This window comes from Mytilus californianus, unplaced genomic scaffold (genome assembly GCF_021869535.1).
Source record: "Mytilus californianus isolate M0D057914Y unplaced genomic scaffold, xbMytCali1.0.p SCAF_4, whole genome shotgun sequence".
Taxonomy (NCBI): Eukaryota; Metazoa; Mollusca; class Bivalvia; order Mytilida; family Mytilidae; genus Mytilus; species Mytilus californianus.
In genome coordinates, this window is record NW_026262690.1 from 67,272,461 (window position 1) to 67,290,813 (window position 18,353).

At 32.7% G+C, this 18,353-nt stretch overlaps 1 protein-coding gene across 1 annotated transcript in view; it reads right to left on the minus strand.

Moving 5' to 3' along the window:
- Window positions 1-1,404: 1,404 nt before the first annotated feature.
- Window positions 1,405-18,353, minus strand: part of LOC127738409 (uncharacterized) — a 29,583-nt gene continuing 12,634 nt past the window's right edge. The window contains exons 4-9 of the mRNA XM_052249650.1: window positions 15,961-16,021; window positions 14,890-15,002; window positions 10,202-10,239; window positions 4,444-4,603; window positions 3,977-4,092; window positions 1,405-3,242 (exon numbers count right to left, since the gene is read on the minus strand). Coding sequence (XP_052105610.1) covers window positions 2,652-3,242; window positions 3,977-4,092; window positions 4,444-4,603; window positions 10,202-10,239; window positions 14,890-15,002; window positions 15,961-16,021 — 1,079 coding nt within the window. The 3' untranslated portion in view covers window positions 1,405-2,651. The remainder of the gene's footprint in view (window positions 3,243-3,976; window positions 4,093-4,443; window positions 4,604-10,201; window positions 10,240-14,889; window positions 15,003-15,960; window positions 16,022-18,353) is intronic.

Below are 18,353 nucleotides of genomic sequence, written 5' to 3' on the forward strand. Positions count from 1 at the left end.
CCTTGCTACGCCACTGGGACCCCTACCATAACAACCTAGAAAAAGAAATAGAACAAGTGCAGAGGAGAGCAGCTAGGTTCGTGTACAATGAATACCAAGACGTATCCCCAGGTTGTGTCAGCTCTCTAATGGAGAGACTTAGATGGGAGCCACGTAAAGGTCGCCCCTCCAAAGACCGCCTCATCATGGCCTATAAGATACAAAACAGATTGGTAGACATTGACCCATCTAATTATTAAACCCGGAGAGGAGGTCATCGCATACACCAACAGCGTACTCTAAAAGACCAGTACAGATACTCCTTCTTTCCAAGATCAACTAGGGAATGGAACACTTTACCGGAAAAAGCAACATCATCAGCTACACTAGAAGAGTTCAAGGCCAGTCTTACCATCCTGCCAGAGGCCTTGACAGGAGCTTCTCACATCTAGAACACCATAGATCCCAGATGTACATAGTTTTAATTTGTAAATAAATATTGTAAATAGCTAATGCTGGATTTGATAATGGAGGAGGAAAGGCCTCATGATTAAACAAGCAAGAGTCATTATACACTCAAGAAAAGTCCGACTCTGTATTGAAAGAAGAAGATGAAGTCAATAGAAAATGTGCTTATGAGATTATAACCTTTTTTAGTATGAAACCATAGAATCTTGTGGTCTCTCCAATAACTTTCCAAAAACCCACTTCCAAATGGTTGTTGTCTTGTAATATATACATGGTTGATGGGAGAATGATCATGAAATCTTAACTTGACCTTCTTTTAGTCACAGGAAACAACATATCTAAATTTGAAAAGATTTTGTCAAATTGATTTCAAGTTATTGCACGGAAAACTCTCCAAAACAGAATCACTTTTCGTTACTTTAAGGTCTACAACTCAACGATGATTAAAGCTAAAATCGTGAAAATTGAAGTTGACGTTCATTTAGTCAGGAAACAACCTTTCTAAATTTGAAAAGATTTCGTCAAATTGTTATCAAGTTATTGCACGGAAATATCAAATTGTTTTCAAGTCATTGCACGGAAACGCTCCAAGTACCACTTTTCATTACTAAAATGTTTACAACTATGAAAGCTAAAATTGTGAAAATTGAATTTCATTTAGTCACAGGAAACAACATATCTAAATTTGAAAAGATTTCGTCAAAAGCATTTCCAAGTTATTGCATGGACAATGCTCTAAGTATCACTTTTCGCTACTTAAAGGTCTACAACCTAACAACGATAAATACTAAAAAGCTAAGCAACTCTTATAAACTGGACGTTTTAGAGCTTGACATATTGCTAAGACACCTGTGACACCTGTTTATTGTTGAAGTCTATCTCTAGATGTGTTTTGGTTATATTTGTCATTGCATCTGATTATCATACCTGTATATAGATATATATATATGAAAATAATTGTAGGAATAAACTTTATTAATAAAATATAACATTTACCAATATAAAACATCATATGAAAATAATGAACTATGAGAAAAACGAAATGTTGAAATATATGAAACTTATAACATTCTATTAAAACTTGTCAAATAAAACTTAAAACTGTAAATATGTAATGAAGACTTAATAATGCTGCCTTACCAATTCTTCTGCATATATAAATGACAAAATGAGAAACAGTTGTACTATATCTTTCCTTACAAGTATACTAAGATTATCTTTGGAGAAAACTCAAACAGGTTTCTCTGAAAGAGGCTATATCGGATCTTTTTACCCTTATTAACGACTGATAAGGACCTACCATATGAAGGAATATTGAAAAAATTTTTAACAGAATACAATGAAAAAGGACCGCCTATAAAGTATTTAGTACTGCTTCACCTAAAAGTTTAGGGAACACCTCCTATAGGGGTTAATTGTCTATCCCCTCCTTGATAAATTAATTCTGGATAATGTTCAAATTGTAAGATCTGACCCTAACTACATTTTATTGCATCTTACAAAAATCAAACACATGAATGTATCAATAGTAAAATCTATGATGATGAATGTACAAAAATACACTAAAATATTTTAAATGCCATTTTCATCTTGTAAAATAAAGTAAAAAAATATATGGAATTAATTATTGCAAGATCATATTTCACAATATAAATATATCATTCATATTTTTCATCAAAGTCATAAAAATTTGTAATATGGATACACAAGTATCAAAATAAACACTACACATTCAAGTTTAATGTAAAGCAGTTTTGATAATAAACCATTCCATCAGAATATTTATCATGGTTTCTAAAATGCATTCTTACAATTTACAAAGAGCCATCATCCTGGATAATAACACTTGAAAAGTTTCAGGGAAGCAGATATTTTGCAAGTCATCCCAAAGGGTCCAATTTTTTTTTATAAAGCTATTTGGTCTTTACTAATTATGGGGTATCAAGAACCACTTTCATGTCTATCCACTGTACATACTACAATAATACATAGCACTTCGACACATATACTAGAATAATTCTTAATCAACGTCTTTAACTATAATAAAAACTTCTTTCACTATAACTTGAATATATCAAAGCAATCTATATACACATAATTACTGCTACTACAACTATATATTTAAAAAAGGCAATCAATAGTCTCAAGCATTCACAGTTACTACGTTATTATCCTTTACCAAGATAAATCTGGTGTAAATACCATTAGGCTGCTTCTATTTCATTTACTTCTTCTGTCTGGTTGGATTTACATTCCACAGACTCCTCAGCAACCTTATTTTTGGATTCTTCCTTTTGAAGTTTTGTGGAATCCTTTGTTTCGATACTTTCCTCCATAGTATTTCCTGTTTTCCTTGTGTCTACATTAGCTCCATCCTCCTTTTCAGCATCAGTTATCTCTACATTAGATTCAGTATCCATCAATTCAACTTTTTCCTTCAATTCATCATTTCTTTTCATTGTAGTTATCTTCTTGGATTCATCTTGTAATAATTCTTTAACATCAGATGCCTCCACACTTGAATCAGTTCTACTTTGATCACATTTTCCATTTGTTTCTTTATCAGTTGTCTTTAGCTCATTAGAATTATCTGATGTCTGTTCGGTCTTCTCCTCTTTTTCAGGTGCCTCTGGTTTTTCACCCTTCATCTCCTTCTGAATTTCATCTTTTCCATCTTGTGTTGTAATCTCATCGCTCTGAGAAGAAGACTGTGAACTACTGATCTGACTAGCTGTTTCATCAGAATCAAAACCAGAGTCGCTCTTTATTTCCTCTGTCAAACTTTGTCCATCACCCTGCAACAATAGAAGTTACAATTATCATACATGTACTATCAAAATTAATTTTGGTGGTGAACTATCCAAGACTTTGGAGATCTACACACCAAAGGAAATAATTAAGAAAATCAGTCTGCTGTATAGAAATTATTCCTGGACTTTATAAATTTAAAAATTGAAGTTTCACCTCTAGAAATAAAAAATCATGAAACTCAAACCTGCATAAATTTGAACCCCCTGATTATATACAACAGATTTTCTTGGTACTTATAATTAAATCTAATTTAACATCCAATAGCTGTTAAGGTGTACAAAAGATATATTTTCATTGAATTTCACATATTGTCATATATTATCTTGTATAAACTTTAATAATATAGAACCTGTAAGTGATATTAATTAATGTTCATTTTTGTAGGTTTTAAGCTGACATGTACCTTATTCAATTACAAACATTTCACACATATGTTTTATTTGTATTTTTCTTATGATAAAATTCATTTCTGTAACAAAATTATGTTCTTCATTTATTTCTTGCAAACTACCGTAATTTGATTTAAAAATATGAAGATGTGGTATGATTGCCAGTGAGAACTCGCCACCATAGACCAAATGATATAGAAATAAGCAACTATATCCAGGTCACCATACAGCCTTCAACAATGACCATTTGACATTGTTTACAATTTTGAACAATATATGAAGGAAAGTAAAATGAGCATAAATATTTCTACATTCATAGTATTTGTCACCTCGATAAAGGTCCATGGTGGTGGTGGTTGATCGGTGCATCTTCTTAAAGCAAACTTCCACACCAAAAACCCAGACTGACCAGTTGTTGACCAAAATTTCTCTACAGTGTATAAGCCTAAAAAAATAAAGAATAAACACATATTTTTATACATCTATACTATTCAGTCAAGGTAAACAAAATTTTTGAAGTGTTTCATTCTTTCAACAGAACAAAGCAATGGATAATTCAAACTTTGTTTGGGAGTGAATTCATGGATTGGTGAAAAGGAAATCCCTCAGACATGGTTTCTAACCAATACTCTTGCTTTTACAATATAATCTTGTCAATATTGATTCATATCATGTAGGCTGTTAACAATAAATGCATATGCAAGAAAGTATACGAAATAAATATACTAGTACACCAAGTTATAGTTTTGTTCTAGGTCACCATGGAGCTATAATTAGCACTTATAAAAAAACAAACCATCATATCTGTATCCATCCTCTGGAGCAAATTGACTGAACTGCTGTAGTTTATATCCTCTAATCACTCTGACAGGGTTTCCAGTTTCTACGTTACGACTTAATGCAAGATTCCCCCGGGTCAGCGTCTGATCTTTAGACTGTGGTGCTGTTCTCAAATTCTACAGAAATGTAAAATTTGTTAATACAAGTATTCACAACACTACACTGTTTTTATGATTGAAGTGATGGTGCTTATTTTCAATAGTATCAGTACACTTAATTACTATGACTTGACTATCTGTTTTTTCCACTACCCAATACCCTTACCTTTTGCTCAACCAGATTGTAAAATTAACAATACAATTGGGACCTTTGAATTGACAAGATGGTATAAGAGTTGATATATAAATGATCACTCATGCATTTTTAGAGTCTACCTTGATGCTATCCCATCACTTCACCTGTCCAATTGTTATTGTTGTAGTGTTACTGGGATAGTTGTTACAAAACTTATCAAACTGGCATACAGGCTTCAGTGTCTCTCTTGGTCAAGAAGAATTACCTGCATACAGTTTAAATTAGTATGGTATGACTATAGCAAGAGTATGGCCACAAGATACAAACTTATGCCAATCCAAATCTATTTCTTGTTTTTTTTTTTTTTCTGATTTTTTAAAAGTTTCATTTCCCCCTGTGTTTCGTTAGAGAGCCAAAACTATGAACGCTTGGACTTCTTTTATATTGTGGAAAATACCTCTTTTGTCTCTTGACTAATGGGAGATAACTCAAAATCTTTTTTGTTACTCATGTGGAAATATTAATATAAAAATAAGGAGATGAGGTATGATTTCCAATGAGACAATGATCCACCAAAGTTCAAATAAATTGGATGTAAGCAATTATAGGCAACCGTATGGCCTTAAAAGGTCCCGATATAAAAAATATGAAACAATTCAATTAAGAAAACTAACGGCTTAATTTATAACAAAACAAATAACGAAAAACAAATATGACAGACATGTACCAAGGACAACCACTGAACTACAGGCTCCTAACTTGGGACAGGCACATAAAGAATGAGGCTCAACCCTCCACTAACCATGGACAGTGGTGTAACAGCACAACATAAGAACAAACTATAAAAATCAGTTGAAAAAGGCTTAACTCATCAGATCGATACAAAGCAGAAAAACATCAAACATAAACACAGACCAGATGTGGCAGGGTATTTATCTATCCCTCATCCCTAACAACAAAAAGGACACTAAGTACAGATCTTAAGAGTATTCCATAATATTCCAGTATAAATAAATGTTTTATACATATCTGAACAAAAGTGTGCATTCACTCATTTAGACTATTGTTCAAAACCTATCGGCATGAGCCTTGTACAGAGGTTTATGCATTGTGAAATATCAAAATAAAAGTTATGAATGAAACCCTTTTTTCTTGAAGTTGTGTGTTACATTGTATATATTATATTTTTCTTTATTTCACTGGCACTTGTCTCTGAAAAATACTATATCATGATACCGTAACTATTTAATTAACGGTATATATGTATAATTGTTAAAGGATAAGTGTGTGTATAAAATTTTCACAATTGTCAGATTTTATTCAAAAAATTTAAGGCAATTAAATATGATAAAAAATAAGATATAACAAGCATTCTGAGAGTATTGCATGGCAATACATAGTCCCCTACCGGTTAAAAATTAATTGTACTGGAACAAAATGCTAACTTGATCTATAACTTGTCATGGTATAAACTATATAACAAATATCAAGTCAATATCTTCCGGCATGTTTCGTTTCTCTCTATCTTCTTTATTTTTTGCTCAAAACACAAAAGAGGGTAAAAAAAATCCTCATTTAAGGGCAATCACTCCTATGAAGAGTGACAGTCTACTAACTATATCAGCAAAATTTGACTTTTTAATAGATTTTGCCTTGCTGATGATTTTTGTGATTTAAAGTGTTTATTTATCTATTATAATTTAAATCATATAAGGCATAACAGAAAAAAAATGTTTCTCTCTAAATATCATAGTTTTCATGATAATAGGCAAAAATGAAAAAATGGTAAAATTTGTCATTTATGGGTAATAACTCCTATAAGAATTTGTCTAACAGTTTTGACGTATATGGACAATTGGTATAGCTCATTATTCTGAACATTTTTGCTCCTTTCAGTTTCAGATTTTCTCTATTTATAACGGTTCAAAAAATAATAGACAAAAGTTGCATTTTACCCCTATGTTCTATTTTTAGCCATGTCGTCCATGTTGGTTGGCAGGCGGGGTCATCGAACACATTTTTTTAACTAGATACCCTAATGATGATTGTGGACAAGTTTGGTTAAATTTGTCTCAATAGTTTCAGAGAAGATTTTTGTAAAAATTGACTATAAAGGGCAATAACTCCTTAAGGGGTCAATTGACCATTTTGGTCATGTCGAATTATTTACAGATCTTACTTTGCTGAACATTATTGCTGTATACAGTTTATCTCTATCTATAATAATATTCAAGATAATAACCAAAAACTGCAAAATTTCCTTAAAATTACCAATTCAGGGGCAGCAACCCAACTACGGGTTGTCTGATTTGTCTGAAAATTTTAGGGCTGATAGATCTTAACCTGATGAACATTTTTTCCTCTTGTCAGATTTGCTCTAAATGCTTTAGTTTAAGAGATATAAGCCAAAATCTGCATTTCATTCCTATGTTCTATTTTTAGCCATGTCTGCCATGTTGGTTGGCAGGCGGGGTCATCGGACACATTTTTTAAAATTAAATACCCTAATGATGATTGTGGCTAATTTTGGTTAAATTTGTCTCAGTAGTTTCAGAGGAGAAGATTTTTGTAAAAGATTACAAAAATTTAAGAAAAATTGTTAAAAATTGACTATAAAGGGCAATAACTCCTTAAGGGGTCAATTGACAATTTTGGTCATGTTGACTTATTTGTAGATCTTACTTTGCTGTACATTATTGCTGTTTACAGTTTATCTCTATCTATAATAATATTCAAGATAATAACCCAAAACTGCAAAATTTCCTTAACATTACCAATTCAGAAGCAGCAACCCAACAACTGGTTGTCTGATTCGTCTGAAAATTTCAGGGCAGATAGATCTTGACCTGATGACCAATTTTACCCCCATGTCGGATTTGCTCTAAATGCTTTGGTTTCAGAGATATAGGCCAAAATCTACATTTTACCCCTAGGTTCTATTTTAAGCCATGGTGGCCATCTTGGTTGGCAGGACAGGTCATCGGACACATTTTTGTCGAGCCTTCGACTTTTGTCGAAAAAGCGAGACATAGCGATTCTACATTCCGTCATCGGCGGCAGAGGCGGCATCCACAAATATTCACTCTGTGGTTAAAAGTTTTTGAAATTTTAATAACTTTCTTAAACTATCCTGGATTTCTACCAAACTTGGACAGAAGCTTGTTTATAATCATAAGATAGTATCCAGAAGTAAATTTAAAAAAAAAAAATCCTGTTTTTCTGTATTTTACTTATAAATGGACTTAGTTTTTCTGCCAGGAAACATTACATTCACTCTGTGGTTAAAGTTTTTGAAATTTTAATAACTTTCTTAAACTATCCTGGATTTCTACCAAACTTGGACAGAAGCTTGTTTATAATCATAAGATAGTATCCAGAAGTAAATTTAAAAAAAAAAATTCCTGTTTTTCCGTATTTTACTTATAAATGGACTTAGTTTTTCTGCCAGGAAACATTACATTCACTCTGTGGTTAAAGTTTTTAAAATTTTAATAACTTTTTCAAACTATCCTGGATTTGTACCAAACATGGACAGAAGTTTGGAACCCTTATGAATTTTTTAAACTAGATACCCGAATGATGATTGTGGCCAAGTTTGGTTAAATTTCGCCCTGTAGTTTCAGAGGAGAAGATTTTTGTAAAAGTTAACGACGGACGACGGACACCAAGTGATGAGAAAAGCTCACTTGGCCCTTTTAGGCCAGGTGAGCTCAAAAGATAGATCATAACATTCTGATCATTTTAAAGGATTTTCTGGTTTCAAGATATAAGAATATCTCTTGGACTGAAGCCTTATGTTCCAATTTAAGCAATGAGTGTCATGTAGGTTGATGGATTAAAATATAATTATCAAAATATAAAATAGACACCCTTATGATCAATCATGTGAACTGGTATTCCAGATGGTTCAGTCGTTTCCAAGGAGACCTTCACTAATAAACTGCTTTGCTGAGCGCAGCTGGATATGCCTGCAGAGGTCCAACCCTGAACAGTTGGGGCAAAAATGGACACAATATTCAAGCTTGATACAGGTCTGAATTTGGATTGTAATTAAATATTTGATATATTATAGGTTTCTGAATAAATGTAGTCAAAGAACTTGAAATTGGTTATATGAAAGATTTCTTGCTGTTGTGCAATACACTGTGCTGTTGCGCAATACTTATTAAATCTGTTGTCAGACTATAAACAAATAAAATCTTATAACTTGGAAACGTAAAATCGAAAATTTATAAAAATCAAAAGGGAGCTTACAAAAATAGATATAAACAATTTACCAAAGTTTCATAAAAAATGCTGAAAGCATTTTTGAGTTATTGTCCGAAAACTGGAAAATCCCCCTTTTTGTAATGAATAAAACCCCATAAATCGGAAACGTATTATCTGAAATTCATAAAAATCAAAAGGGAGCTCATGTCGATAGAAAGAAACAATTCACCAAAGTTTCTTGCAAATTGGAGAAATTGTTTTTGAGTTATTGTCTGAAAACTGGAAAATCCCCCCTTTTTTAATGAATAAAACCCCAAAACTCGGAAACGGTAAATCCGAAATTTATAAAAATCAAAAGGGAGCTTACAAAAATAGATATAAACAATTTACTAAAGTTTCATAAAAATGCTGAAAGCATTTTTGAGTTATTGTCCGAAAACTGGAAAATCCCCCCTTTTTTAATAAATAAAACCCCAAAACTTTAAAATGGTAAATCCGAAATTTATAAAAAACGAAAAGGAGCTCACGTCAATAGATATGAACAATTCACCAAAGTTTCATGCAAATTGGTGAAATTGTTTTTGAGTTATTGTCTGAAAACTGGAAAATCCCCCTTTTTTAATGAATAAAACCCCAAAACTCGGAAATGGTAAATCTTAAATTTATAAAAAACGAAAGGGAGCTCACGTCAATAGATATAAACAATTCACCAAAGTTTCATGCATATTGGTTAAAGGGTTTTTGAATTAATGTCCGACATGTTGACGACGGACGGACAGACGGTCAATGGTATACCATAATACGTCCCGTAAACAGGCGTATAAAAATTCACAGACAACTGAAAGAGAGCATCAAGACTTTCCTAGATAGGCAAAAAATAGAACTATGTAGAAGTGGTATTTATTACTGCAGAAGTTAGAATCATTTGCCCTTAACTGTGATCTTATAAATACTGTTGACGATATTTGTGCTGATTGACCCTTATCATGCATCATAATGTTAAACACAAAAACAGCAGGTAGAGCTGCGGCAAATTCCATGTTCTGCTATGCAAAGCCCAAAAATCATTTGGAACTGAAATAGGTGCACAATGAATGCCATTAGATATGACAGATTTTGAGAAAAATTATCTAGTAGCTGGATATTTACATTTATAATGTGCGGCATGAGGGACAAACAAACAAGCTGACACTACCCCCACTTAAAGGTAGCGGTATGACTTAATAAGACCTGAGTTTTCTAAGCATGGAGAGTTAAAGACCATATTTTACCTTTGGTTTGTTGGCTGTCCCTTTCAAATCTCTGCCTCCTGCAAAATATTACCTATATTAGGATTCTTACATGCCAACATGATCAATAATACCAGATAACTTTCCAAATTTTCTTCCATTTCCAAGCAACATTGTAGGAATATTTCTGCAATGGTTACCTGCAGAGGTCTTCTCTGCTTTTATGTTGCTGCTGTCTTACTGACCTACACCTTTTTTTAATAACAATAAAAACTAGAGGCTCTAAAGAGCCTGTGTCGCTCACCTTGGTCTATGTGCATATTAAACAATGAACACAGATGGATTCATGACAAAATTGTGTTTTGGTGATGGTGATGTGTTTGTAGATCTTACTTTACTGAACATTCTTGCTCCTTACTATTATCTCTATCTATAATGAACTTGGCCCAGTAGTTACAGTGGAAAATATTTTGTAAAAATTTACAAAAATTTACAAAATTTATGAAAATTGTAAAAAATTGACTATAAAGGGCAATAACTCCTTAAGGGGTCAATTGACAATTTTGGTCATGTTGATTTATTTGTAGATCTAACTTTGCTGTACATTATTGCTGTTTACAGTTTATCTCTATCTATAATAATATTCAAGATAATAACCAAAAGCTGCAAAATTTTCTTAAAATTACCAATTCAGGGGCAGCAACCCAACAACATGTTGCCTGATTGGTCTGAAAATTTCAGGGCAGATAGATCTTGACCTAATGAACAATTTTATACCATCAGATTTGCTCTAAATGCTTTGGTTTCAGAGATATGAGCCAAAAACTGCATTTTACCCTATGTATTATTTTTTTGCCATGTCGGCCATCTTGGTTTGCGGGCAGGGTCATCGGACACATTTTTTAAACTAGATACCCTAATGATGATTGTGGACAATTTTGGTTAAATTTGTCTTAGTAGTTTCAGAGGAGAAGATTTTTGTAAGATTACAATAAAATGCTTCGCTGGGTGCAGCTTGATACGACCGCAGAGGTCGAACCCTGAACAGTTGGGGCAAGTATGGACACAACATTCAAGCTTGATACAGCTCTGAATTTGGATTGTGATTAAATATTTGACACAGCATAGGTTTCTGACACAGAAAGACTGTGGTCTAAGAACTTCAATTTTTTTAATTTACCTATTATGGTCCAATGTCCAAAATCAAAATACATGGTTAGATTCAGCATATCAAAGAACCCCATATATTCAATTTTTGTTGAAATCAAACAAAGTTTAATTTTGGACCCCAACTTGGACAAACTTGAAAACTGGTCCCATAATAAAAAATCTAAACACATGTTTAGATTCAGCATATCAAAGTACCCCAAGAATTCAATTTTTGTTATAATCAAACTTAGTTTAATTTTGGACCCTTTGGACCTTAATATAGACCAATTTAAAAATGGGACCCAAAATTAAAAATCTAAAAACATGGTTAGATTTGGCATATCAAAGAACCCCATATATTCAATTTTTGATGAAATCAAACAAAGTTTAATTTTGGACCCTTTTGACCTCAATATGAACCAATTTGATAGCGGGGCCAACAAATAAAAAATCTAAATACATGGTAACATTCAGCATATCAAAGAACCCCATATATTCAATTTTTGCTGAAATCAAACAAAGTTTAATTTTGGACCCAAATTTGGACCAACTTGAAAACTGGGCCAAAAATCTAAAATCTAAATACATGTTTAAATTCAGCATATCAAAGAACCCCATATATTCAATTTTTGTTGAAATCAAACAAAGTTTAATTTTGAACCCCAACTTGGACCAACTTGAAAACTGGGCCCATTATCAAAAATCTAAACACATGTTTAGATTCAGCATATCAAAGAACCCCAAGAATTCAATTTATGTTAAAATCAAACTAAGTTTAATTTTGGACCCTTTTGACCTCAATGTGGACAAAGTTGATAACGGGGCCCAAAAATGAAAAATCTAAATACATGGTTAGATTCAGCATATCAAAGAACCCCATATATTCAATTTTTGTTGAAATCAAACAAAGTTTAATTTTGGACCCCAATTTCGACCAACTTGAAAACTGGGCCAAAAATCAAAAATCTAAATACATGTTTAAATTCAGCATATCAAAGAACCCCATATATTCAATTTTTTTGTAAAATCAAACAAAGTTTAATTTTGGACCCTTTGGACCTTAATGTAGACCAATTTGAAAACTGGACCCAAAATTAAAAATCTAAATACACGGTTAGATTCGGCATAAAAAATAAACAAATGTGGTCAAAGATTTTACAAATCTAATGCGCCATACTGTGCAATTAAAGATTACTTCTTGAAATTTTTCAATATTTGAAATTTGAAAAAAAAATAATATTTGAAGAATAATTCTTTTTAATTTCTGAAATCTGAAATGAGAAAAAATTGACCCCCACAATTTCTTTAAACCCCCCCCCCCCCCCTTTTTTCCCCCAAAAAATTCTTTCCCTCAAGATATGGTCATAATATCTCAATTCAAATTTCCAATGGAATTTGCAACCATAATTACCCATTTAAATTTACCATAGTGCTAACTTAATCTATTTTATAATAGAATTTAAAATATAGTGTCAAATCTTTCATATGGATTTTGTTGTAAAAAAAAAAGATGCAAAATTTGCAGATATTTTTACTGGTCTTCCTTTATAAATATGCATTTCTTTAAACATAATTTAAAAGCAGTGTAAGGGAAGTAACCAAAATGTTGTATTTGGATTACCTCCCTTACACTGTTTTAAATTATCTTAATTGTTCATTAACCATTACTTTATACATAATTTAAAAGCAGTGTAAGGGAGATAATTTCAATGATGTATTTGATTTATCTCCCTTACACTGCTTTAAATTATGTTTTGTACTAAAGTATTTGTCCATTAACCAGGACAACCTTGTTTTTCCCCCTTTTTTGCCCCTAATTCTTAAACAGTTTGAGCCATAACCCCCCAAAGCAAATCCTAACCATCCCTTTGTGGTATGGAAACTTGTAGTATAATTTCAGAGAGATCCATACACCGTTCCACAGTTATTGTCTGGAAACTAGAAAATGCTTATTTTTGGCCCCTAATTCCTTAACTGTTGGTACCATAACCCCCAAAATCAATCCCCACCTTCCTTTTGTGGTATTGAACCTTATGGTAAAATTTCATAGAGATCCATTCACTTAAACTAAAGTTAGAGTGCGAAAACTAATGCGTCTTCGGACGACGACGCTGGACGACGACGACAACGCCGCCAACGTCATACCAATATACGACCACAAAAATATTTTTGCGGTCGTATAAAAATTTACGAAAAATGGTTAAAAATTGACTATAAAGGGCAATAACTCCTTAAGGGGTCAACTGACCATTTTGGTCAAGTTGACTTATTTGTAGATCATACTTTGCTGAACATTATTGCTGTTTACAGTTTATCTATAATAATATTCAAGATAATAACCAAAAACGGCAAAATTTCCTTAAAATTACCAATTCAGGGGCAGCAACCCAACAACGGGTTGTCCGATTCATCTGAAAATTTCAGGGCAGATAGATCTTGACCTGATAAACAATTTTACCCCATGTCAGATTTGCTCTAAATGCTTTGGTTTCAGAGATATAAGCCAAAATCTACATTTTACCCCTATGTTCTATTTTTAGCCATGGCGGCCATCTTGGTTGGTTGGCGGGGTCATTGGACACATTTTTCAAACTAGATACCCCAATGGTGATTGTGGCCAAGTTTGGTCAAATTTGGCCCAGTAGTTTCAGAGGAGAAGATTTTTGTAAAAGTTTACGGACGACGGACGCAAAGTGATGAGAAAAGCTCACTTGACCTTTCAGGTCAGGTGAGCTAATAATTACTGATTTCTAACTTGTTTATGGCATTCTGGATGGTGTCTGTAACCATTCATTTAAGTAACAGTCATTGTCCATTATTTCAATCAGTATTGTTTTCCATTTTATCTCTGAAATTGGCCTTTAGAATCTTTTATATAGCTGGTTATTTTGTCCGTTACCTCTGTCCCCTCTTGTTCTTTATGGTAACTTACACATGTAACATTTATTTTGCAAGCTAGCTAGATGTATAGTCAGCTTAGACCCTCAGACCTTATACAATTAAGCATATTTTACAGTGTAAAATGGACAAATAAAAGTGTGTTAAAATTGAGGGCATAAAAGTAACCTATCAAAAAACTTAACAGGGGAAAAAAGTGAATAATCTTTATACTTCCTTTAATTTCAATTACTGTAAATTCAGAAATTATTGCGAGGTTTTTATTATTGCGACAAATGCGACAGAGTTGTAAACGCAATAATTTAAATTCGCATTTTGAAATATTTTATATGAACTAAACAGGATTTTTTCTCAAAATCGTAAAAATTAAAATCGCATTTAAGTCTAAAATGACAAAATCGCAATATTAAATGCACGCAATAATTTCTGAATTTACAGTATTCAACATTAGTCAACTGTAAATAATGTTTTTGGTTTCTATATATATGTGTAACATGATTTCATGCTGCCATGTTGTTTATATATTGCTTACAAAAGTAGGCAATTGAAAACATGGTCTATCAAAAAATGAACTGCCCAAAATAATCCTATTAGAAGCAGTTCATATTTAGGCCTTAATTATTTAAATCATTTAAGAATTTTACTTTTATAGTAAAGACAGAAAATAACAGAAATGTAATTACCTTCTCCTGTGTACGTAAAACAATCTCCCAAGTCAATATTGTCTTCATATCCACCAGAGAGGGCAATAGAATATGATCCATCTTGTCCAGCATGGATTCCTGCTACTGTAGGCCTACAAATCACAAAAATTTATCTATGATAATTATCAGGGGCAAAAACAAGGACTAATATGGATTCCTGCTACTGCAGGCCTATAAATTACAAAAATTTATCTATGATAATTATCAGGGGCAAAAACAAGGACCAATATAGATTCCTGCTACTGTAGGCCTATAAATCACACTAATTTATCTATGATAATTATCAGGGGCAAAAACAAGGACCAATATAGATTCCTGCTACTGTAGGCCTATAAATCACACAAATTTATCTATGATAATTATCTGGGGGAATAACAAGGATGGCTTTACCAATACAAACTTAACTTCTACGTCATGTGGTCTCTGGTGGATAGTTGTCATATTGGCAATCATACCACATCTTCTTATTTTTATACAACGTACTGATTTCATTGTGTGCTTTACCTGTTCTGGATGTTACCATAATTCGAGATTGGAATAGATAATTTAAAACAAAATTATGTCATTTCAAAATCTTTTCTTTGAAATTGGAGGTTGATGGACTCCATGAAGATTTATCAACATTTGAGCCAAAATTAAAAACAGGTTTGTTTGCCCTAGCCTGACTGACCTGATTGCAGATGATTGGGAATTTTCTTTTATCTCTATTCACCTAAATCTTAATTTCATTCTGGATTAAGCGGAAATAATTTGACCATTCTAAAAGGTTTTCTACAATATTTTGCAGTCAGGAAGTTAAATGGTGTCAGTCAGTCAGTATGTTGATACATATATCACACATGTAGACCTAACAACTCAAGCTGGGAACCTTATTTTGCTTGAAAATCAAGAAATGTATTGAGCACTAAAACCTAATTGTGGTCCTTGTATTGAAAATCGGTTAGGGGTTTCACTTTAGCCCTACACTTCAATATTTTTACTGCTAACAAAAAAAAACAATTTTCATATGATTTTTTTTCCTTGAGCATTATTAATGAGAATAACCAATACCTGTGAATGCCATCTCGACAACATTCCATTCTGGTGGCCCAGACTGTTCCGACTTCCACACCTAAAATGCAAAGAAAACAACAGGTTAATTTAACTTTGTAGATGTTAAAATATACTGTCTGAAAAAAAAACAATGGCCACTTGCCTGATTAAGAGAAATTTCAATTTCAAGTATCAATGTAATATGAGTGTACCTTTTGCTATGTGTTACCATATTTCTCAATTAACCACTATCTTTGACAAACAGTACAAAAACTTGACTTTAAGTTGACTTCTAAATGTCAACTGTTTTTTGCATAGTTTGTTTGCTCTCTCAAGACTTTTATTTAGGAGTATTAAATTATGGATTGATATTTAAGTTATATCTGTTTCCTGTCAAGTTTGGTTCAAATAGGCCTTTTGATTGAAGAGAAGTTGATGAAAATGTAAATAGGTAAAAGATGACGGGCAACAGAGTGCAGAGTGCTAACTAGCTCCCAAAAAGAATGCAAGCAAACTAACTATGTGTTGCATCTCTAGTATGTAAATGCCGAGTATTAAAAAACTAGAGGCTCTAAAGAGCCTGTGTCGCTCACCTTGGTCTATGTGCATATTAAACAAAGGACACAGATGGATTCATGACAAAATTGTGTTTTGGTGATGGTGATGTGTTTGTAGATCTTACTTTACTGAACATTCTTGCTCCTTACTATTATCTCTATCTATAATGAACTTGGCCCGGTAGATACAGTGGAAAATACTTTGTAAAAATTTACAAAAATTTACAAAATTTATGAAAATTGTAAAAAATTGACTATAAAGGGCAATAACTCCTTAAGGGGTCAATTGACAATTTTGGTCATGTTGCCTTATTTGTAGATCTAACTTTGCTGTACATTATTGCTGTTTACAGTTTATCTCTATCTATAATAATATTCAAGATAATAACCAAAAGCTGCAAAATTTTCTTAAAATTACCAATTCAGGGGCAGCAACCCAACAATGTGTTGCCTGATTGGTCTGAAAATTTCAGGGCAGATAGATCTTGACCTAATGAACAATTTTACCCCCATGTCAGATTTGCTCTAAATGCTTTGGTTTCAGAGATATGAGCCAAAAACTGCATTTTACCCTATGTACTATTTTTTAGCCATGTCGGCCATCTTGGTTCGTGGGCGGGGTCATAGGACACATTTTTTAAACTAGATACCCTAATGATGATTGTGGACAAGTTTGGTTAAATTTGTCTTAGTAGTTCCAGAGGAGAAGATTTTTGTAAAAAATTACAAAAATTTACGAAAAATGGTTAAAAATTGACTATAAAGGGCAATAACTCCTTAAGGGGTCAACTGACAATTTTGGTCAAGTTGACTTATTTGTAGATCTTACTTTGCTGAACATTATTGCTGTTTACAGTTTATCTCTATCTATAATAATATTCAAGATAATAACCAAAAACGGCAAAATTTCCTTAAAATTACCAATTCAGGGGCAGCAACCCAACAACGGGTTGCCTGATTGGTAAGAAAATTTCAGGGCAGATAGATCTTGACCTAATGAACAATTTTATACTCATCAGATTTGCTCTAAATGCTTTGGTTTCAGAGATATGAGCCAAAAACTGCATTTTACCCTATGTACTATTTTTTAGCCATGTCGGCCATCTTGGTTCACGGGCGGGGTCATCGGACACATTTTTTAAACAAGATACCCTAATGATGATTGTGGACAAGTTTGGTTAAATTTGTCTTAGTAGTTTCAGAGGAGAAGATTTTTGTAAAAGATTACAAAAATTTACGAAAAATGGTTAAAAATTGACTATAAAGGGCAATAACTCCTTAAGGGGTCAACTGACCATTTTGGTCAAGTTGACTTATTTGTAGATCTTACTTTGCTGAACATTATTGCTGTTTACAGTTTATCTCTATCTATAATAATATTCAAGATAATAACATAAAACTGCAAAATTTCCTTAAAATTACCAATTCAGGGGCAGCAACCCAACAACGGGTTGCCTGATTGGTAAGAAAATTTTAGGGCAGATAGATCTTGACCTAATGAACAATTTTATACTCATCAGATTTGCTCTTAATGCTTTGGTTTCAGAGATATGAGCCAAAAACTGCATTTTACCCTATGTACTATTTTTTAGCCATGTCGACCATCTTGGTTCACGGGCGGGGTCATCGGACACATTTTTTAAACAAAATACCCTAATGATGATTGTGGACAAGTTTGGTTAAATTTTTCTTAGTAGTTTCAGAGGAGAAGATTTTTGTAAAAGATTACAAAAATTTACGAAAAATGGTTAAAAATTGACTATAAAGGGCAATAACTCCTTAAGGGGTCAACTGACCATTTTGGTCAAGTTGACTTATTTGTAGATCTTACTTTGCTGAACATTATTGCTGTTT